Source organism: Lichenostomus cassidix, chromosome 1, assembly GCF_008360975.1.
Source record: "Lichenostomus cassidix isolate B80296 chromosome 1, HeHo_3.0, whole genome shotgun sequence".
Taxonomy (NCBI): Eukaryota; Metazoa; Chordata; class Aves; order Passeriformes; family Meliphagidae; genus Lichenostomus; species Lichenostomus cassidix.
The window spans coordinates 1,528,848-1,551,887 of record NC_139479.1 but is presented as its reverse complement, the minus strand read 5'-3'; the positions used below and the strand labels follow the sequence as shown (position 1 = coordinate 1,551,887).

Below are 23,040 nucleotides of genomic sequence, written 5' to 3'. Positions count from 1 at the left end.
TTCTGAACACACAAAAAGACATATTTGATTTTATTGGATTTTACTGGATTTATTGGATTTATTTTATTGGATTTATTATTGAAAACTTTTATTCGCTTGCTCTCTTCACCCCCTCAGCTCACTCCTCTCATTTCCACCTCCAGAACTAACCTGTGCTTATTTTTGCTGTTTATTCCACCTGCACTGGTTCAGATTCCCATTTTCTGGTGCATTCTGTCAAGGTTGGAATAACCTTCAATAACCTCTTAACTCTGCCATTTAATCCCACGTGTGTTGTTCCATTTTTTACCCATTTCTTCCATTCCAATTCAGCCCCACACTTTGTGTTTCTCCTCTCCTGGGTTGTGCAGGGTTGCTCTCAGTCCTCCTGCTGACTCTGAGGAATTGAATTTCCCTTTTTCTTTGACATTTTTCTCAACCACTTCCTACATTTTTAGGAATCCCCCTGTCTGAGAGTTCGCTGTCACCACATGGTTCAGAGTGTGACTTTTAGAAATGAATTCTGTCAGAATCACTGTTGGGTTTTGTTTAATCGCTGTTGGGTTTTGTGTTGTTTGATTCCCTTCTCCACACCATTCCTGAGGGGAAACAGCCCTGATTTTCCACACCTGTCTGGCTGTTTAGTTACACATTCAATCAGGCAGAAAATGGTTTGATTGTCAGCTGTGGGCACAAGAAAATGAGACAGAGTTATGGGATCAGCAAGGCGGGAAGAGAAATTCAAGATCATCCAATCCCTTCAGCATCACCCCAAACCTTGTCCCCAAAAGTCACATCCAGGCTCCTCCTGAACACTTCCAGAGGCAGTGACTCCACCTGGGCAGCTCACTCTGATTTCCCTGACCACTCTGGCAGGGAAAAAATCCTGATCACTCAAAGCCTGATGGAGCAAAACCCTCCAGGGAGCAACTCGTGGTGCTTCCAGGTTGGTGCCCACCTGAGAAGGAACCAAAAAGTCCCTTTTGGTCCTGTTCTGGAGCAATTTTTTCTCTGCTATTCAACCTGTGCTTGATGTTTTGGCTTCCAGGATGTCACCCAGAGAAGCTGTGGCTGCCCCTGGGTCCCTGGCAGTGTCCAAGGCCAGGCTGGATGGGGTTTGGAGCAGCCTGGGACAGTGGGAATTGTTATCCCATTTATCCATCCAGGGGCTGCAATGGGATCATTTCAAGGTCCCTCCCAACCCCAACCACTCAGTGATTCCATGCATTTCCAACAAGTGTTTCACTGGCAATTTTTTCCCATTCTTGGCTAAATATGGGCTCAAACAACTCCAACCATGAGGGTTTTTTCCTCATATTTTTGGAAGAGCAAGTTCTTTTTTTTTTTTTTTTTCTGTCCTTTGCATGCCCCAAACCTCTTGCCTGCTCTCTGGCTCTGAAAGCCAAACCACAACGATGTTTATTTTTAGGCCCCTGGCTTGTGTCACCAATTTAGAGAAGATGTGGTTACAGCTAAACCGTCACCCACTTCTGCTGCCTGCAATTGCTGCTTCACGGCTGTAGAAATAGCAGAACAACAGAATTTTTCTGCCCCAGGCCCACAGATTATTGATAATTCGAGAGGAACTCGATGCAGCTTCAACATTTCGGTTGTCAGGTGTTTCTGTTCATGAACTGGGTATAAGATCTTGCCTTTAAAATCAAATTAAATAATAAAATGAGCTTTTTAAGATATCCAAAGCCACAAGCTGAATGTAAGAAAACCTTTCTTTTAAAATCAAATTAAATAATAAAAGGAGCTTTTTAAGCTATCCAAAGCCACAAGTTGCATATAAGAAAATCTTCCTTTTAAAATAAAATTAAATAATTAAAGGAGATTTACAGCTAAACCTTCACCCACTTCTGCTGCCTGCAATTGCTGCTTCACGGCTGTAGAAATAGCAGAACAACAGAATTTTTCTGCTCCAGGCCCACAGATTATTGATAATTCGAGAGGAACTTGATGCAACTTCAACATTTCAGTTGTCAGGTGTTTCTGTTCATGAACTGGATATAAGATCTTGCCTTTAAAATCAAATTAAATAATAAAAGGAGCTTTTTAAGATCTCCACAACCACAAGTTGAATGTAAGAAAACCTTTCTTTTAAAATAAAATTAAATAATAAAAGGAGCTTTTTAAGCTATCCACAACCACAAGTTGAATATAAGAAAATATTTCCTTTAAAATAAAATAAAATAATAAAAGGAGTTTTTAAAGATATCCACAACCACAAGCTGCAGGTAAGAAAATCTTTCTTTTAAAATCAAATTAAATAACAAAAGGAGCTTTTTAAGATATCCACAACCACAGGTTTTCCAGGAGCACTTCACAACCAGCAGCAGCCACTGAGAACACCTCAAAACCACCAAATACATCCCAAAGGACAAATTTTTTCCACCCCATGGGAAATGACCAAAGTGAGGTTTTGTGGCATTTGAGGGGGAAAACCTTGAAGTGGCTGAAAGGTCACACTTGGTGACAAAGAATTCCTGCCCAGACCGTGAGGGTTTAGAATGCAAATGAAGAGGGTTGAGGTGAACCAGCAGTGGCTGGGTGGCACCCAGAAAGTCACTTCAGCAAATATAAAATGACAATTAACAGCGACCATTCCCTTCCCACTGGAAGGGAATAAATCAGGAAGGAAATAATTCTCATCAGGATAAGGTAACAGGCGAGGAAAGTGGAATAGAAACCAAATAAGGGATAACAAATTTTAAAAATTTAAGTTTCTGGGGCTATAAACAATCCAGAGAAATCCATCTGCTGTTTGGAAAAGGAGCTCAGGGATTAGGTAATTTCTAAAGCTGGTGAATCACTTGCAGTGAATAATTAGTTGTGTGAGTGTGGCTTCGTTTCGTGCTCAGAAGTCTGGAGCAAGTTTTGTATTAATGAAAATCCATTTGTTAGCTGTTTACAAACCATGGATGGGGCAGATTGGCCCTGGGTAATTTTTGGATTCTCCCCTCTGCTCTGGCTTTGCTTAACGAGGCAGGAACTTAATTGGGATCTCTCCTTTCTTGCCTGATGAGCATCATTTTTACTCCTGGGTGAATGAAAATGAATTGATGGCCAAGCCTGGCCTGAAGTAAATCTCCTTTGGGCACTTGGGGATCTTCACAGCTGAGACATTGTCCTGCTGCTCCTGGGGTTGTTGTTGGCAGGATGAGGCTCCATAACACAATAAATCATGGAATCATGGAATGGTTTGGGTTGGAAAGGACCTTAAAGATCATCTCATTCCACCCCTGCCATGGCAGGGACACCTTCCACTGTCCCAGGCTGCTCCAAGCCCCAATGTCCAACCTGGCCTTGGACACTGCCAGGGATCCAGGGGCAGCCACAGCTTCTCTGGGAATTCCACCCAGGGCCTCCCCACCCTCCCAGGGAACAATTCCTAATTCCCAAGATCCCATCTCTCCCTGCCCTCTGGCACTTTGCAGCCATTCCCTGTGTCCTGTCCCTGCAGCCCTTGGCAATTGTCTCTCTCCATGTTTCCTGCAGCTCCTTCAGGCACCAAAAGGCCACAATGAGGTCACCCCCAAGCTTCTCCTCTCCAGGCTGAACAATCCCAGCTCTGCCAGCCTTTCCTCCCAGCAGAGCTGCTCCATCCCTCTGCTCATCCTGCTGCCTCCTCTGCACTCTCTCCAGCAGCTCCAGCTCCTTGCTGTGCTGAGCCCCAGGGCTGGAGCAGCTCTGCAGGTGAGCTCTCACCTGAGCACAGGGACACAATCCCAATCCCTCTCCTGCTGCTCTCTCCTCTTTGCATTCAGCCCAATGGATTTCAGGGCTCCCAACACTCCTGTCCAGCTTTTCATCCATGAGAATTCCCAAATCCTTCTCCCCAAGGCTTCTCCCAAAAACCCTCTGTGGTTCTGGGAACAATCCCAAAAGCTGCTGTGAATTGAAGCAGATCCAAAGGGCCAAGGATGCTCCTTGGTTTTAATGTTGCCTCTGCCTCTTTCTGATGTCTCCCAATTTAAATCTGAAATCTCACCCTGAAATACTGAATTTTGAACGGCTGGCACCATTTCTGCTCCACTGCAGCACCCATCCAATTAACTCCAACTTAAGGAGGGAGACAGGAACAAAAACTCCCCAGCCTGATATTAAGTTACTTCCTTGACATATTTGGGAATTAACAAAAAGCCAGGAGCTTATTTAACAGCTTAACACATATGATTTTCACAGCCCAGCTCACGATAGCTGCTCTTTCATCTATAAATCAAATGTTTAACAAAGCCATAATTAAAGACCTTCCCAGCAAAACTCTTCACTGGGGTGTCCTTTGCAGTGGACTTGGAAGCATCTTCAGCTGGAGCAATGGGAATTCTCCTGGACAGAGCTACGAGCTGCAGATAGAGATTAATTACAAGCAGAGCTTTCAGGATTTATTCCTCCTGCCCAAATCCTGCCAAAACCCTCCTGTGTTGCAGCAGAGAACTGGTTTTCCCTTGTGCTTGCTTACTAACGCTGCTGAAACGTGAATTTAAACAATACCTGTCTGTCTCTCCTGATCCCAGACACGATTATTAGGCTTCCATGCTAATTTCCCTGCCTGTTCAAAGTGCATTGAGGAGGCAGAAATTCCAGATGCAGTCAGGGCTCCCCAAATTTTGGAAGGTCCAAGGCAGCTGTGGGGTTTTCCAGCCTCCAAACCCATGGAGGTCACACTGTGCCCAATGCCCACCTTGTCCCCAGCCCAGCACTTTGTCACCTTCCCAGGGAAATCTGCTCCTCCTGGGACTCTGTGCCACAGCCTCAGAACTCAGAGGGCTGGAAATTTTCCATGATTTCCAACCTAAACCTCCCAGTGCTCAATGTAATCCCATTTCTCCCAATGCCCTTTGGCAAAGTTCTTTTTCCCTATGGGATTTGCCTCTCCAGGTGATCCAGGAGAGCACTAAGATCCCTTTTCCCAGGCAAATCCTTCCAGAGGTGATCATGGAGAGCTCCCAGTTCACCCAGTTTGAGCCAGGCAGCTCTTGGAGCTCTGCTTCCACCTCAGGGTGATCATTCCCACTTCATTCCTTCCTTTCTTGTATTCCCAGGAATCCTCCTGCTTTTACCACCACCTTTGGCATCCCCTCTGGAAAATGAGGGAAAGCATTCCCTGGCTTTTGGGGCAAACTGTTGAGTTTTGATCTCTAGGTTGCCCTCAAAGTGTCCTCACTTCTTCTTTCTCTGTTCTCTTTTTATTTCTGTAACTGAAAAACGTTTTTACTGCTTTTTATTTCCTTTGCAAGATCTAAACCAGATTTTTGTTACTTTGCATTTTTGTTACTTGGCATTTTGTGCCTCTGAACTCAAACTGGAACTTCCCATTCCATTCCACACAGCTTCTCTGATTATTCCTAATTTTCTTTGTTGGCTCTAGAAGGACATCTCCTCCTTCCATCCATGACTCAAGGAAATTTTGGATTTTCCAAGCTGGACTTTGAACTGCTCACTCCAGATGGTGTCAATCCCTCATTGCCTTACTTTGTCAAACTTTTCCCTTTTTAACTCAAAAATCTTATTAAGAGAACTGAATTAGTTCCTGATTATTTCACTGCAGGTGATTTTCCTCAATCAGATATTCCCAAATATCATCAGCATTGACAAAATCAAGCCAACAGTCACTTCTAAGGCAATCTGTCCCCAGTCATTCCCAAGGATTATGGATTCTGCTGGGACTAATCCACCTCTGAAAGCTGAACTTCCCCACCAGAACAATTCCTGCCATTCCAAGAACTCGACAGAAATCTCAATCCATAACCAAAAGTGAGATTTAAATACCAGTCCACCTTTTTTTTCCTCAGCTAATCAATCAAGGCTAGAATTCCCTTCCCTCCCAGCCTCCATCCCTCTTTCCTGTTTGCATTTAGAACTCTCTGGGAATGACTCCACCAGCTCCCCTTGATTTGGTTTGGTCCCCAAAACAGACACCCCCAGTTCTCAGAGGTGTTTGTGGAGTCATCCTGCATCCTCAGCTTCTTCTCACCCATTCTATCCATGCCTTGGGATTTCTTTGATGCTCCAAAGGCTTGGGAAGCACAATTATCCATCCCCAGCCAGTCTGCAGTGCTTGGGAAAAGGGGAAAACTCCTTCCTGATGCTCCTGAGGAACAGCAGACAGTTGATATTCCATCCATGCCATCCCTCACCCTTCTCATCCCAGCCAGGAGCAGCACCACAGCTCCTGCTGCTCCAAAGTGTTCCCAGCTGGGTGAAGAGGCAGCCAAACAATTTCCTGGAACTCGTGGGGAGCTAGCCAGATGCAGGGAATATCTATGGAAAGGCATCTTTCTTTCTTTCTTTTCTTATTTTGTAATTTTTTTTTTTTTTTTTTTTTGAGAGGAAACAGAAAAATCCCCTTTTACATTTGAGTTCCTAGGCCGGTGACAGGGCTAAGAGCAAATGCCACCAAGGTGACACTCCAGAGTGGGGTCAAGAGGCACTAAAGCAGGAGAATGGGATGAGGTTTGTCCTAGGTCACTGCAGGAATTTTGTGTCCTTCCAGCTGATCCCACAGAAATCTCCTCCAGCTTCTCTTCTGTCCCTTTGCTGAGGAGAGCAGGACTCCCTTTGCTGCCAAACAGGAGTTTATTCTCATATCCATGTGGATCCTGGCTTAAGAAACATGGGATTTCTCCATAGCCTAGGGAGAGACACAGCCAGGGAGGAACCCAATGGGCACATTTTGGGGTCAGGCTGTGGGGTTAAAGCTCAACAAATGCTTGGCTGAAGGGCAGTGGGGTGGTGGGGCTGTGGGGACAGCAGTGAGGGGCTGGAGAGTGTCCAGAGGAGGGAATGGAGATGGGAAAAGGTCTGGAAAACACATCCTGGGAGGAGCAGCTGAGGGAGCTGGGAAAGGAGCTCAGTGTGGAGCAGAGGAGCTCAGGGGAACCTCATTGCTCTGCACAACTCTGACAGGAGGGGCAGTGAGGGGGTCAGGCTGTGCTGAGTGTCCCAAGGGAAAGGAGGAGAGGAGATGGCCTGAAATTGCACCTGGGGAGGCTCAGGTTGGAGATTGGGAAAGAAAATTTCCCTGTAAGAGTGGTGAGGCCTTGGAATGAGCTGCCCAGGGAGGTTTGCAGTCCCTGTCTCTGGCAGTGTTCAGGAGGAGTCTGGATGTGTCCCTTGGGGACATGGTTTGGGTGATGCTGGTGCTGCTGGGGTGGCACTGGGTGATCCTGAAGGGCTCTTCCCACCTCAGAAATTTTGGGATCTTGGGATTCTGTGCCTGGTGCAACAGAGATCACTTCAGGCTGGGCCTTCTGGACTCAACTCCCCTTCCTCCCCTGTGCAATTCCAGGCTTTGTCTGGAACAGGAAGGTAGGGAATGCTGAACAATACCCTTAAAAGGATATTTCTCCCCTCCGAAGCAGATCCATCCCAAATTGCCACAGACAGGACAGCATTACATCACCACCCAGGAGTGGAGGAGGAGCAAACCCCAGGCAGAAGGCAATGGAAAGTTCTGTGCATTGCTGCTCCTACCTCTGCGAGGAGCACTGGGGGATCTTTAACAGCCAGACGTGGTCAGGACCTCAATTTTGTGTCTTGTCTGAGCAATTTGCAGCTCGGCCTCCAGTGCAGGCGTGCTGGGGGGATTGGGTTTCTCCTGACTCACAGGGAAAGCTCCTGCCTGGATCCAGGACAAGAGCCCAGCAGCACCTGGGTTTTCCTTGGCAAGGAACCACCCCGAGTGGGAGGCTGGAAAAGAACAATTCCCACCCTCTGGGGGAGGAAAAGCAACACTGTGCCCTGCAATGCTCCAAAAGGAGTGAATTCCTAAACAAAAATCCCCTGCTCCCCCAGGGGCAGTGGGGGTGTGGAGAATTGAGGTCTACTTGGCCTTCTGCAAGGACAGCAGTGACATTTCACTGCTTGGATGTTCCCCCCATGAGCTTGTGGGTCTAAATATTGCCTGGAGCAGCTGGGGCAGGCAGGAGGGGGCTGGGAATGTGTCCCTGGTGTCACCAAAACTGCAGGAAAAACAAAAACCCTCCAACAACATTTTTAATGTTAGAGAGTCAAGGCATTACTTTATTATCTGGCCAGGATGTTGTTCTGGCCAGGATGTACCACAGAAATCATCTCATCCACACACAGCCTGGCTGTGCAGAGAGAATCATTCCATGACACATGACTTTTACCTGATTTTCAGATATTTTATACAGTAAAAATACATAGAAATGTATTGGGTCAGTGTTCATTGGGCCAGAGCTGAGCAAACCCCCAGGATTCAGTTTCCCATTGGATCTGAATCTCCTCACCTCTGATGTTAATTAGATTTTTCATTCTCCAATTCTCCTCTCAGTCCTTTCCTGCCCAGATGTCTTCAGCCCTGCTGGAGGTGCTCTGGGGTAGCTGTTTGTAGATAGCCACTGCTGGCTGCTGATGTTCTGCTGAGAGCTCTTTAGCTTTGGGTTCCTCCAGCCTGTTGATCTGCTGAGTTCATCACACCTCACCTGGTAGAGCAATGGCCTGGAGAGAAACCTAAAATTCCTTTTCCGGGGTAAAGACAAAAAGAACCCTTTGACTAAAGTTAGACAAAATTTTTAAACTGGTATATTTTCTAACACTGAGACACCTGAGGTGGTGAACTTTACTCCCAGGGACACCTGAGCTTTACAGGGCTGGGATGAACAGCAGCTTCACACTGCCCCAGGGCTGCTGTGACACCAAAATCCCTCCACAGAGCCTTGTAATTCCCGGGATTTACACATGGTGTTGTCTTTGTCTTAAGGGCTTGTCACAGTGCCTGTGAAATTCCCATGGAAGCAGAGGGTGGAAGTGCAGTTGATCTCCTCAAAACACAGCCAAGGAAATTCCTGACGGCTCTGGCTGCTCTGGCCTGATTCCCAGTTGATGTTTTGGCCCTTTTTCTGGGAAAGATCCAAAAGCTTGGCATGCCTGGGGTGGGCAGAGCCAGGTGCTCCCAGAGCTGGATGTGGTTAAGGCCAGAGTTAATTATGCTGAGTTTAGGATGGATCTGGGAATGAGGCTTTAATCCTGGTGTGGCCCAGCAACAAATGGAATCAGGGAATGGTTTGCATTGGAAGGGACTTAAAACTCATCCAGTGCCACCCCTGCCATGGCAGGGACACCTTCCACTGTCCCAGGGTGGACCAACCTGGCCTTGGACACTGCCAGGGATCCAGGGGCAGCCACAGCTTCTCTGGGAATTCCATCCCAGGGCCTCCCCACCCTGCCAGGGAACAATTCCTAATTCCCAATATCCCATCCATCCCTGCCCTCTTCCAATTTAAAACCATTCCCCTGTGTCCTGTCCCTCCATCCCTTGTCCCCAGTCCCTCTCCAGGTCTCCTGGAGCTCCTTTAGGCACTGGAAGGAGCTCTGAGCTCTCCCTAGAGCTTTCTCTTCTCCAGGTGAACACCCCCAATAAAATTTCAAATCCAATCACCAAACAAAAGGACAAATCCTCATCCAGCCAGGGAGAAAAATGCCCTATAAGGATCAGAATCCATTGCCACAGTGGCTGAATCACCAGCAAACAGCTCTGGTGTCAAACTCAGCTCTGTGCACCGTGAGTTTCAGTTCCCACCCGTGAGTGATCATGGAAAAAGGACTCAGCACTCACTTCCAATAAATGAGAACCATATTGGTGAGAGCAGAGCCTCGCTGTGCTCGCAGGGACTGTTGGCCAGGGACTATTTCTGACGTGCAGCTGCTGCCCAGAAACATCTGAGAGTTTCTTTGCTTCGGGCTCAGTCACAGCAGGGTCAGGAAACAGCCTCTGGTTTCGGTTCTTGTCAGAGGTGAGCAGGTAGGGGAAGCTTGCAGGACACCTCAGCAACCCCAAAAGCAGCCTGAAATCAAGGTGCAGAGGGAGGCAAGAAGGTCAGTTCCAAATTGTCATCACAGATGTTTGGGTTGATATCAAAAATAAAACTGGATTAAGTGGCTAATTTTAAAAAAATCTCATATCAAAGTGATGTCATACAATGGTCTGGGTTGGGATGACCTTAAAACTCATGCAGTTTCAACCTCAACACCTTGCACTGTCCCAGGTTGCTCCAAACCCCAATGTCCAGCCTGGCCTTGGACACTTCAGGGATCCAGGGGCAGCCACAGCTTCTCTGTGCCAGAGCCTCCCATCCTCACAGGAAATAATTCCTTCCCCATACCCAATTCCTGATCTTCTGGGAAACAGAAATGCCAAAGTGAGGAAATTAAATGAAGGCCTGAGAGTAGCCAGGATGGGTTAGGCCAGAGCCAAAGCTTGTGGATAAATTTAACACAAAACACAGGAGAAAAAAATCCAATATTTTTCAGGATTGCCCTTCCTTGGGAGACCAGAGGAGCAGGATCAGCTCTCTTTAAGCCAAGCTTTACCTGGGAAGGTGAGATCTTAAAAATCCAGGTGCCAGCCGTAAAAATAATGGAAATTTCAACAGATTCAACAATTTCTTACAGTTTTCTTCTCCAGAGTCAGGCAAGAGCTGCAAAACTGCTGCAACAAAGGTGGTTTCCTCTCCTCCCCCTCGTGAGAACAGAACAGTTCAACACTTGCTCTGCACGGTGTTCTTGGGGGGTTTTTTGGAGGTTTGGGGTTTTGTGCATTTGGGTTTTTTTCCCCCCAAACCTCAGCTGAGAGGAGCTGCAGCAATCTCCTGGCGCATCAGGCTTGAAGCCTTTGGCTGTGGCTGAGCTGTGGGGAGAGAAAAGGCGACAAGAAAGGTGAAAGGGCCTTTCATGGGAGGCGATTTTGTGCCGGAGCTCAGAAAAATTCGTGATGAAAACGTGGCTCAGAGAGGAGCTGAAATCAGTGAGCCAATGGTCACCTCGACTTGGGGACACCCCGGATGGTCATTGCCTGTTTTCTGCTCCTCAAGGTGGGGAATTGAGCTGGGCTTGGGGCAGGAAAGCATCAGCAAAACGGATTGTCACCTTGAGGAGCCGTTTGTCACCTCCACAGCTGCAAAGGACACCCCAGGGAAGGCTCAGAGTGACACAGCTCACCCTTGGCGAGGTCTGGGTTGGGTTTTAAGCCTAAATCTGCCCCTGGAGGCTGTGAGTGCCTCAGGCTGTGGTTTGTGAGCACAAAACCAGTGATAAAAGCTGGGTTCAGACCATTCCGTCTACTTTTCCTGTCTAACACCTGCTAGGAATCAGCACAACTCTTGGGAATTTGCTTGGAAAGATCCTGCTTTGTGTTCCACCACATTTGAGAAGCTGTAGGTTTAGGAACCTTCCCCTAAATCAGGTTTCTCAGAGCCCCATCCAGCCTGGCCTTGGAGACTTCCAGGGATTGGGATCCCACCAACTCTCTGGATCAGGAAGGACCCCAAAACCCTCCCAGTAAGGAATTTCTTCCCAATATCCCATCCAACCCTGCCCTCCTTCACCTTAAGGCCATTCCTGAAGGAAAAATGTGATGTTTTCCCAAAGATTTTCTTGCTGCCATGCTCCAGGATGAAAAACAGCCTTTTCATTCCCCTGGTGTCATTTTTTTCCATGTTTTCCGAGCACCTGCTGCTCCTGGAAAGCTCCTGACACCTTGTTGTTCTCCCTAGCAATGGTCACTGCTGCATCCTGATGTCCACTCATGCTCAGAGCCCATGGAATCATGGAATGGTCTGGGTTGGAAGGGAGGAACATCTTCCACTATCCCAAAACATCTTCCACTATCCCAGGTTGCTCAGAGTCTGACCCTAAACCCTTCCAGGGATGAGACTGCAAAAATTCTGCTTTTCCCTTCCCTCTATCAGGCTCAGCTAGGTGGAAATGCCAGAATTCCCACCTCGAGCCTCAAACCCTGGGATGTGGATAAAAAGCAGAGCTGGGATTTCTGGGATTTCTGGGATTTCTGGGATTTGCCATGACGAGGCAAAAGAGGAGAAGCTCAGTCCCTGGGCAGCTCAGCTCCTCATGTTCAGCTCCTAAAACCGCTTTTGTTTTGTCTAACTCCACATCTCTCCTCATCTTCGTGGAAAGGAAATCCAAATCTGGGAATCTGGGCCAGAACCCAGAAAATCTGTCTGCTTTCAAAGCTCTCCTGTGAAGCTCACTGAGGTAATGGCTGCGTTTCTTTCAAAGCCAGCTGGGTTCCTTTTCTTTCCTTTTTTTTAAATATTTTTTTTTTTGGCTTCTCTGGTTTTTTTTCCAGCCTGACAAGAAACCGGTGGCTGAAGGAAGCAAAAGGATATAATTTATTCTCTCTGGGCTACCCTGCTCCTGACAGAGGCGAATTTTCCCGCTAATCCTCCGTGTCTGGATATTTTATTAGCAGGAGTTGGAATCCTTGAAGCCTTGAAATCCTCGTTTCCCTTCGCTGGTGATGTCAACTCCCCACCTCCAGCTCCTGAGTCACATCCAGCAGCAACGCCAAGAACTTCAGCCTCCCAACACTTCCCTAAATGCCTGATGGAATGGGAATATCATGGATACTCTGGATAAAATCCCCTGCAACACAAAAGAACCTCTAATCAGCTCCTAATTAGAGCAGCAGGAGCTGTTGGGAAAGAGGGAAGGAGGGTGAGAGCTGTTTTGGGGATGGTTAAAAATGATTTTTTTTCCATAAATATTTCCATGTGGTCCATGGGGATGAGGATATTGCTGGAAAGCATCAGTTCCCCCTTCCAAAAATGAGGAGTCCTGGGCGTTGTGGAATTGGTGATGTCACCATGGAAAGCTGAGATTTTCTGTTTGAGATCCTGGAAAAGGAGGTAGGGAAGGAAATGGAAAAAATGAAGCACCAAATCCAACAGCTGGAGAGTCCCAAGGAGCAGGAGAGGTGACTCAGCTTCCCATTATTCCATGGCAAATAGTTCCATTTTGGGATAGCAAAATGGAACTATTTCTTGGACAGGCTCTGGGTTCCATATGGGAATGGATTCATCGACAGGATTTAAGTATTTGAAAGTGCAAAAAATCTCTAAAAATCTCCTCTATTTTAATTGCCAGGGCATTGAGTGACAGGATGAGGGGAATGGCCTGAAGCTGGAGGAGGGCAGGGTTAGATGGGATATTGGGAAGGAATCCTTCCCTGGGTGAAGGGCTGGGGTGGAAGATTAATTTTGGAAGCTTAGAGTCAGAAGAGAACCAACAGCAAGAATAAAACCCAGAACCAGGAAAATCCAGGGGGAGGAACGTAAAATCAAAATATAAACACAATGAATGTGTGCACCACATCTTTCCTCAGCTCCTTTGTGTTGCCTCCAGCTCAGGCCCACCCAGAAGAGTCTAAATATTGATTAATTCCTAAAAGCAGGATGAGCTGCAAAGAGATTTCCATCCTGCCAGGTTCTAGCATGAGGCACAGGAAAACTCACGGGTTTGGGGTGATCAGTGGTTGGATAGCACTGAAATCTGCTTTTAAAACCATGACTAAAATGAGAATATGAAACAACACGAAGCAACACGCTGGGGTTCTGTTCCCAGAGCCTCATTTTCCGTGCAGAAGGAGGGAAGGTGAAAATCCAACCTGGCTGGAAGATTGCAATCTGTGGATGGCAGAATTGGCTTTGAACTCTCAGTCAGCCTGGACTGGCTGGGAGCAGCCAGGCAGCTGCTTTCCCCAAAATTTGGCCAAATCCTTCCATGGCTTTGAGAGGAGAACTTGGGAATAGCTTGGAATAGGCACCTCAGGGTGGTTAAACATGCAGGGAGGGATGGAACTTTGAATTAAATCATCGGTTTTGGGACAATTTAATTTTAATTTTAATTTTAATTTTAATTTTAATTTTAATTCCTGACCTGACAGAACGGGATCTGCTCTTGGATTTTAAAAAGTGGAAATTTCCCAAAGGGTTTCTGCTCTGCTTCCCAAGAAATCTGTGAGACCACCACAGAGCTGTGCTTTGAGGGAAGTTCAGGTCCTAATGTGGACACAGGGAAGTGTTTGAGGGGAGGATCTCCTGTGTGGGATGAGTTTCTGGGCACAGGGTTTTCCCAGGTCCTCATGGATGTAAATCTTCACCACACCAGCAGCTGAGAGGGAAAGAGAGAGAAAGGTGAAGGCAGAGAAATTATCAATGGGGAAAAGTGGAAAAAATAGAAAAAAAAACCAAAAACCCCCCAAAAAATAGAAAATAAATAGGGAAAAAATGAGAAAAAAAATTAACATTTAAAATGACCAAGGAGTGACTGTACAAGGTAATGTGACCCTTCCTGAACTCTCTGAACTCCTTCCCTGCAGACTTTCCCTGCCCTTCCCTCCCTCCCAGCCCTGCTGCTCCTGCCCTGGCTGTTCCTGCAGCCTGGCTTTATATTTGGTTCCAAATTGGAAGATGAAGAGCCTGGCTGACGTCTCTATGAGGTCACCACGTCCAACCCACGGCGGTGACAAGCCTGGGAGAGCCCCAGGAGGTGACAGGGAGGAGTGGGGTGGTGTGAGGGGAAAGAGCAATGGGGACCATGCTGGGAAAAGTCCCTCTGCAAGGAGGAGTCACACTCTGAGTGAAAAGGGAGGATTTTGCTGTTCCAGATTGATTTTCCTTTGGCTTTTCATATATTTTTTTAAATCAGAAGCTCTGGGAGGGGATGAGGAAGAGTTGGAATTGTGTGGCAGCCCTGAGCAGTTGGAGGGATGCTCCTGTGCTCTTATCTTTAGCCACGTTATCAAGGCAGAGAGCAAGGGAAAGAATAAACAAAATACAATTATTTTTTGCCCTAATGAACAAGTAAACCAGGAAATTAATTCATGAATGGAATCACAGAATGTCCTGAGTGGGAATAAACCCACAGGATCATCCAGTCCCACCCCTGGCCCTGCCCTGACCCCCAACAATCCCACCCTGGGCATCCCTGGCAGTGCTGTCCAAACTCTCCTGGAGCTCTGGCAGCCTTGGAGAGGAAAAGGATGTGAGGAGACCTCACAGAGCCTTCCAGGGTCTGCAGGAGCTCCAGGGAAAACAGAGAGGGACAATTCATCAGGAACTGGAGTGACATGAGAAGGGGGAATGGCTGCAAACTGACAGAGTAGGTTTGAGTGAGATATTGGGAAGAAATTCCTCCCTGTGAGGCTGGGGAGGCTGAGTTTTCCCAGAGAAGCTGTGGTGCCCCTGGATCCCTGGCAGTGTCCAAGGCCAGGTTGGACACTGGGGCTTGGAGCAGCCTGGGACAGTGGAAGGTGTCCCTGCCATGGCTGGGGTGGCCCTGGATGGGATTTAAGGTCCTTCCAACCCAAACCCTCCTGGGATTCTCTGCAGTGTCTCCCACAGGACAGGGGTATCTCCATTGATCCCAAAGCAGGAATTCTGTGGGATGGAGCCCTTGGGAAGAGCTGCTGGGGTCACAGAGTTTGCAGGCAAACCTGGAGCTGCCACCAGTGTCACCTACAAGGAACTGAATGTGGCAGTGAAGTCCTTGAGGGAAGGAATGAGAGCAGGAAGCCCTGGGAGAGCCTCTGCTGTGTGGCACCAGCTGCCCCTGCCAGCCTCACCCCTGAGGGACTTCACCCTCATTTTCCATCAGCAAACCTCTCTGGGACAGAACTGCAGTGACCTGCTGGTGTCCACAGCCCTCTGGAGCACAGGAGCCCATCTGTGCTGAGAAACAGGATTGAGTGTGCAGCTCCTCAGGGGGACAGCTCTGATCTCTGCTCGGGGACAGGGACAGCATCCTGGCTGGAGCTGGGCAGGGCAGCTCAGGCTGGAGAGCAGGAAAGGTTCTTCCTTCCCCCAGAGGGTGCTGGCACTGCCCAGGCTCCCCAGGGAATGGGGACACAAGGAACGATAAAAGCTGGAGCATCCCGAAGAAAATCAGAGACTTTGGTTAAAGACTTGCTATAATTTTTATTAATATCCTACATTTTTTTAGTTTAATTTATTATTGACCATGTGCTAGGTCAGTTGCTGACCTCGAATAAAAGCACATGGCAGTGAGTTTGGGCTAATGAGAAAGGGAAGAGAGAAAGGAAGAGATGAATTAAATAGGGACAGAGAGAGAAAGAGAGAGAGAGAAATAAATAAAGAAACAAAGAAATGAAGAAAGAGAAAGAGAAAGAAAGGAAAGAAGAAAAGAAGGAAGAAAGAGAGAGAGAGAAACAGAGAAAGAAAAGAGAGAAAGAGAGAGAGAGGAAGAAAGCAAGCGAGGAGAGGCAAGGCAAGGTGGAGGGAGGAAGGGAGAAAGGGAGGGAGGGAGGGAGGGAGGGAGGCAGGGAGGGAGGGAGGGAGGAAGGGAGGAAGGGAGGAAGGAAGGAAGGAAGGAAGGAAGGAAGGAAGGAAGGAAGGAAGGAAGGAAGGAAGGAAGGAAGGAAGGAAGGAAGGAAGGAAGGAAAAGAGAGAGGAAGAGAGGAAGAAAAGAGAGAGAGGGGAAGAGAGAGAGAAAGAAAAGAGAGAGGGGGAGAGAGAGAAAGAAAGAGCAGGCGAGGCGAGGCGAGGCGAGGCGAGGCGAGGCGAGGCGAGGCGAGGCGAGGCGAGGCGAGGCGAGGCGAGGCGAGGCGAGGCGAGGCGAGGCGAGGCGAGGCGAGGCGAGGCGAGGCGAGGCGAGGCGAGGCGAGGCGAGGCGAGGCGAGGCGTGGCGAGGCGAGGCGAGGCGAGGCGAGGCGAGGCGAGGCGAGGCGAGGCGAGGCGAGGCGAGGCGAGGCGAGGCGAGGCGAGGCGAGGCGAGGCGAGGCGAGGCGAGGCGAGGCGAGGCGAGGCGAGGCGAGGCGAGGCGAGGCGAGGCGAGGCGAGGCGAGGCGAGGCGAGGCGAGGCGAGGCGAGGCGAGGCGAGGCGAGGCGAGGCGAGGCGAGGCGAGGCGAGGCGAGGCGAGGCGAGGCGAGGCGAGGCGAGGCGAGGCGAAAGGGAAGCGGAGGGAAGGGAAGGGAAGGGAAGGGGAGGGGAGGAAAGGGGGGGAAGGGAAGGAAGGGAAGGGAAGGGAAGGGAAGGGAAGGGAAGGGAAGGGAAGGGAAGGGAAGGGAAGGGAAGGGAAGGGAAGGGAAGGGAAGGGAAGGGGGACGGAGGGAGGGAGAGGGAGAGAGGCAGGAAGGCAGGAAGGAAGGAAGGAAGAAAGGAAGAAAGGAAAGAAGGAAGGAAGGAGAAAGAAAAGAGAGAGAGAGAGGAAGAGAGAGAGAGAGAGAGAAAGAGAAAGAGAGAAAGAAAGAAGGACAGACATCATCACTCGCAGTTCCAGCACAATTCTGGCTGAGGGGACATAACTCTTGGTTCCAGCGAAATTCCAGCTGATGACATGTCACTCCTGGTTCCAGCATGGATCTGGCTGATGAGATGTCACTCCTGGTTCTAGCATGGTTGTGGCTGATGTGTTGTCACTCCTGGTTCCAGTGTTGATCCCGCTGATGTGTTGTCACTCCTGGTTCAGTGCTGATCCAGCTGATGAGATGTCTCTCCTGGTTCCAGCTGATGTGATGTCTCTCCTGGTTCCCATGTTGATCCAGCTGATGCTGTCTCTCCTGCTTCCTGCAACAATCCAGCTGTTGGATGTCCAGGCTCATGGGCTTGCTGGGTACCCTTTTATGGACTGGGCTCCCCACCCTGAAATGGGATTCTCACCTCTGTGCTAATTGGTTCTCCTGCACAGTCTGTTCTTTCAGACCCTTCTGGAAAGGGTCAGTGGCTTTGGGGGTCTCTGGTGCTCTTGATCCCCCCAGAGTCCATGGCCACTTCTTGGCCGATTGCTGCTTGCTGTGCTGGTGGTGTTGATCTGCAGGAGCCACAAGCAGCATGTTTGTCTGCCCAGGAGCTGCTGTGCCTCCACCTCCAGGCTGGCCTGGCCTGGCGCTGCTCCTGCGGCTGTGGCACCAGCAGGCACCACTCAGCACCTTGTGACACCTTGGCATTTCTGCTCTTCTGGCAGTTTGGTTCATGAGCTCAGAGCTCTGTCCTGACTGCTGAGGAGGGCCCTCCTTGTCAGCTCATCAGCCTTATCTTCTTCCCATTGGGACAGCTCTTTGTCCTTGCGTTCTTCCCATGGGGACAGCTGTTTCTTGGCATTTTCCCATGGGGACATGGCTTGGACATTACAGTCGTCCCCAAAAGACAGCTCTGTGCCATGTTTGCTGTCTTCTGGGGAAAGTTTCTTATGCTCATTGTTATCCCCTTGGGACAGCTCTTTGTCACTGTCACTCTCCCCTCAGGACAGCTCTTCTTTGTGGGTGTCTTCACCCTGGGACAGCTCCTTGTAACCCTTGTTATGCCCTGGGGAGAGTTCAGTGTCACCTTTCACTGGGGACAGCTTCTTGTCACTCATGCTGTCCTCTGGAACAAACTTGATGGCCTCGTCAACTTTGGATAGCTCCTTGTCACTCGTGCTGTCCCCTGGAAAGTGGTTGATGGCTTCTTCCACTGGGGACAGCTCCTTGTCCTCATTCCATTGCAGCAGGTCTTATTTCAAGTGAAAGTATTCTTCTAACTCTTCTGCTTCTTCTTCCTACTCTTCTACTTCTTCTTCTATGTAGTTTTTTAATTCATATTCTTATTCCTATTACTCTTCTTCCTTTTCTATGTATTTTTGACCTCAAATTCTTATTCTTGTTACTCTTCTTCTATGTATTTTTAATTCTTACTCCTATTCTTATTCCTATAACTCTTCTTCTACCTCTACGTTTTTTAAAAATTCTTATAACTACTCCTCTTCTTCTACATATTTTTCATTCTTACCCCTATTCTTATTCCTATAACTCTTCTTCTACTTCTGCGTGTTTTTTAAATTCTAATTCCTACTCTTCTTCTATGTATTTTTAAACTATTCTTCTTCCTCCTCGTCGTTGTTGTCATCCTCATCTTCCTATTCCCATATGTTGACCCCAACTCCTGTTGTTGTTGGCAGCCCCGTGAGTGCCGCAGTCCCACAGGAGGGAGGCTCTGGGAGCAATCCCTGCTGTCACTGCCCTGCCTGAGCTACTCCTTGGGCTGTGGCACAAGGCAGGGACAGCAGAACAGCCTGCGCAGAGCCCACAGTGCCCGCCTGAAGTGGGAGGGACGTTTCCTGGGGACAGCTGGCTGCCCGTGGAGGTCCTGGGCTGGCAGCTGGGCAGGCGAGGGGCTGGGGAGGCTGTGCTGGGCAGGCACTGAGCTCTCTTCCCTTTTTGCTTGAAATGCTGATTCGATTTGTGCAGCAAGCAGCTGTTCCAGGGCATCCCTTTCCTCCTGGTCCTGAGCCCGAGCCCGAGCCTCCAGCAGAGCCTCGATCAGGGTCTCCCTGGAGATCTTATGCTCCCTGTGCAGCCCAGCCTGGCTGCTGGCTGGGATATTGTATTGGACAGCAGGTGACCTCTGTGTCCATCGTGATGGCAGCTCCTCACGGAGGGCAGATGAACTTGCTGCCCTTTCCTCCTCATCAGAGAGAGAATCAGAGATCTCCTCCACCTCAGTGATTCTGATCCTGCACTCAGCTGCCAGCCAGGTGTATGTGGGACTCTGTGAGCCAAGAGGAGCACCTGGATAGGCCCAGCTGGTTCCCTCCAGGGGATCCTCGTCATCCACCCAGCCCAAGGGTTTGTTCAAGTTGTTATCCTGGGTGGGACCTTCCCCTTGGGACAGCTCTTGGGCTCCGCACTGCTTCTCTTCGCACAGCACATTGTCCCCAGCCTTGAAACTGAGAGGTGACTTGGAGTCCAGCAGGTGTTGCCATTGGGCCTTCACCTTCTCCTTGCACCATCTCAGTAGGGACAGTCCTCGGGAGCTCTCTTCTTTGTCCTCATCTTCATCATCTTCGGCGCACATGCCTTGCAGCAACTCCAGCACCTTCTGACACTTGTATGCTGCCTTTGCTTCCAGCAGTTTGGCTGATGAGCTTTGATGTTTCTCCATACTGCCGAGAAGGGCCCTCCTTGTCAGCTTGATGTCCTCATCTTGTTCCCAATGGGAGAGCTCTCTATGATCATGTTCTTTGCAATGGGAGAGCTCTTTGACATCATCTTCCCACTGGGAGAGCTGTTTCTTGTCATTTTTCCAAGGGGACATGGCTTGGACATGATGGTTTTCCCCAAGAGACAGCTCTGTGCCATGTTTGATATCTTCTGGGGAAAGTTTCTTCTCATCATTATTATCCCCTTGGGACAGCTCTTTGTCACTGTCACTCTCCCCTTGGGACAGCTCCTTGTAACCCTTTTTATCCCCTGGGGAGAGTTCAGTGTCATCTTCTGCTGGGGACAGCTCCTCACCACTTGTGCTGTCCCCTGGAAAGTGTTTGATGGCCTTGTTGACTTTGGACAGTTCACGGTCATTCCTGCTGTCCTCTGGAGCAACATCAATGGCCTCTCCCACTTCAGAGAGCTCCTTGTCACTGGTGCTGTCCTCTAGAAAGTGGTCGATGTCGCTCTCCACTGGGGACAGCTCCTCATCCCTTGTGCTGTCCTCTGGCAGGACATCGATGGCCTTTTCAATTTGGAACACCCTGGGCACAGGGCTGTATGGCTGCCGAGGACAGGGGCTGCAGGGCTTTGGCCCCTTGTCCCCTGCACTGCCCAGCTCTGTGCCCCAGCTCTCAGTGTCCCTGGGCCTCTCCAGGCAGGGCAGTGGTGGCAGCCGTGTCACCCTTGCCTGCTGTGGCTGAGGTGGCAGCTGAGGTAAGCTGTCTCAAAGGAGGGACAGGAACTGGCTCTGGCTGCCCTGCGGCACTGCCTGCAGCTCCCTGAGCTCCACCTGTGGGACTTTTTGCTGTTTGACATTTCTGGGGCTAACCTTTGGCTGCCCAAGGTACAATGGGGGCAGCTTGAGCTGCATCTGCGGGGAGCAGCAGGAGGAGGAGTGGGAGGAGGCGTGGGAGGGAGAAGGCTCCCTTGGCAGGGCGAAGATGGTGGTGGTCTCTGTCCACTGGCCTCTCCTTCCTACCTCATCCCTGGCTCTTGCCTTCCTCCGCAGGCTCAGCAGCTGCCCCTGGGCAGGCTGGGAGTTGGGGTTCATCTTCTTCTTTTCCATCTTCTTCTCTTCCATCTTCTCCAAAGTCTCTGTGATCGTTGATCGTTGATCGTTGATCACAGAAGGATCCCGAGAGCTGCTTTCTTCTCCGAATGCTGCTCTTCTGGGATGGGGCAGCCCAGGGCTCTGCGCCCCTTATATACCCCCAGCCAGGCTGGGGCTCTCTGATGTCACAAAGGTCTCTGGCCACCACCATGTCCCGCATCACTAAGGGCCCTGACACAAAGCGCCTGTGTCACAAAGGCCACACGCGGCACCCCAGTAGCACAGAGCAGCCAGGAAGTGTCCCAGAGCAGCCCTGGCCTTGTGGCCTTGTGGCCCTGCTGTGCCCAGAGCCCTGAGAGGCTTTGGCTCCCACAGACAGCCCCACGCTGCAGAGCCCTGGCTTTGCAGGCTGCGCTGTGCTCATGGTTTCCATTCTGGACACACAGCACCCACAGTGCTGCTCACTGCTCTGCCAGCCACGGCAGGGCAGGGCAGAGGGAAAAAGAAACAAATTAACAGAGTGGTCCTGAGTCGAGATAAAGGCCGGGAGAAAACACTCCAAGGGCACAACAGGCCCAACTTAGAGTTGAAAGTGAATTTATTTCTCATAATAGAGTCAGAGGAGGATAATGAGAAGAAGAATAAACCCTTAAAGACACCACTCTTCCCCCAACCCCTCCCTCCTTCCCACCAGCAGTGCAGGGAACAGGGCATGGGGGTTTGGCTCAGTTCATCACCGAGATCTTCTTGCACTGCTCAGGGAGAGGAGTTGTTGCCCTGCTGCACCGTGGGGTTCCTCCTGCAGGAGACAGTTCTGTGTGAACTCCTCCAGCGTGGTCCAATCTCACGCTGTGAGCTCCTCCCAAACTGCTGCAGCCTTGCTCCCTCATCCATGGGCTGCAATCCTCCCAGGCCAGGCTGCTCCAGCCTGCAAGCAGAGCCTCTCTCTCCATGGCTCTGCCACTGATCACAGCCTCCTGCAGCCATCCTCCCACTGCGGCGTGGTCACCTCCTCCCCACGGGCTGGGGGTGATCTCTGCACCCCCATGGAGCCCATGGGCTGCAGGGGCACAGCTGCCTCACCATGCTCATCCCCACGGCCTGCAGAGCAAATTCATCTCCAGCGCCTGGAGCACCTCCTGCCCTCCTTCTGCACTGACCTTGGTGTCTCCATGTTGTTCCCTCACATGTTCTCACCTCCTCCTCTTCTCTGGCTACAGGAAAAACTGTGTGTGCATTTGTTTGGATTTCTTCTCCAATCTGGTATCTCAGAGGCATAACTAACATCTCTAATGGGCCCAGCCTTGGCCAGTCGCCTGTCCATCATCTTCAGAGCCATCAGGGATTGTCTCTGCTGGACATGGTGGAAACATCTAGCAGCTTCTCCCAGGAGCCATCTTTGTGTCCTCCCTGCTACCAACCACTGGGCCAAGCAAAACCAACCCATCAATCTAAAATATTTCCTTTGAATTGCTTTCCCAGGGCTGTGGGGTGGAGGAGGGAAAGGGCTGTACATGGTGTGGGGCTGTGGGTCAGTGGGGAGCTCACACAGCTCCAGCCAGGGCAGGCAGAGGAAAGAAAGACCTGGAGAGGTGAAATCACTGCCTGTCCAGGGAATCAATCTGACATTATTGATCAGTGATCAATATTGACCAGTCTGATCACTGCCAGAGAGGCCAAGGGGGAGATCTGTCCCAAATCCAACACCCAACTCCATCCCAGGCAGCTTGAGCAGATATTTGCCCATGTGAGGCTGATGGCAAATGGGATTTCACAGAGTCACACAAGGTTTGGGTTGGGAGAGAGCTTAAATCCCATCCAGTGCCACCCCAGCCATGGCAGGGACACCTTCCACTGTCCCAGGCTGCTCCAACCCCAATGTCCAACCTGGCCTTGGACACTGCCAGGGATCCAGGGGCAGCCACAGCTTCTCTGGGAATTCCATCCCAGGGCCTCCCCACCCTTGGAGAGGTGCTGCTCCTCTTCCCCATCTCACCCTGGCTTTTTGGTGCTTTCTAGTGCAAGTTTGGCTTTTTGCCAAACAGATGGTATTGATTAATTTACTTTTCTTTTTCTCTTTTAAGAAAGCCAGAGGAAAATCCTACTGTCTGCAGAATTTATATGATCCTACAAACTATAAAGGCATTATAAAAAATGATCTGGCCACACAGGAGAACAAGTTACTCTTCATTTCAAGAGAATGCAATTAATTTGTATTGTTCATTTACATCACATTTAACAGTAAAATATCTGTGCTGTGAA

At 49.7% G+C, this 23,040-nt stretch overlaps 1 protein-coding gene and 1 long non-coding RNA gene across 2 annotated transcripts in view; one reads left to right on the top strand and one right to left on the bottom strand.

Moving 5' to 3' along the window:
• The window catches only part of LOC146444042 (uncharacterized), a 288,082-nt gene extending 265,042 nt beyond the window's left edge, over positions 1-23,040 (top strand). The window contains exon 2 of the long non-coding RNA XR_014856142.1: positions 22,700-23,040. This is a non-coding gene — a long non-coding RNA (uncharacterized LOC146444042). The remainder of the gene's footprint in view (positions 1-22,699) is intronic.
• On the bottom strand, positions 17,263-20,808 carry LOC146444043 (uncharacterized). Its single transcript, XM_085067847.1, has 3 exons — positions 20,557-20,808; positions 17,425-20,424; positions 17,263-17,324 (listed from the first exon to the last, which is right to left on the bottom strand). Exons 1-2 carry the CDS (start codon positions 20,806-20,808, stop codon positions 18,772-18,774), a joined length of 1,905 nt encoding a protein of 634 aa, XP_084923973.1. The 3' UTR covers positions 17,263-17,324; positions 17,425-18,771.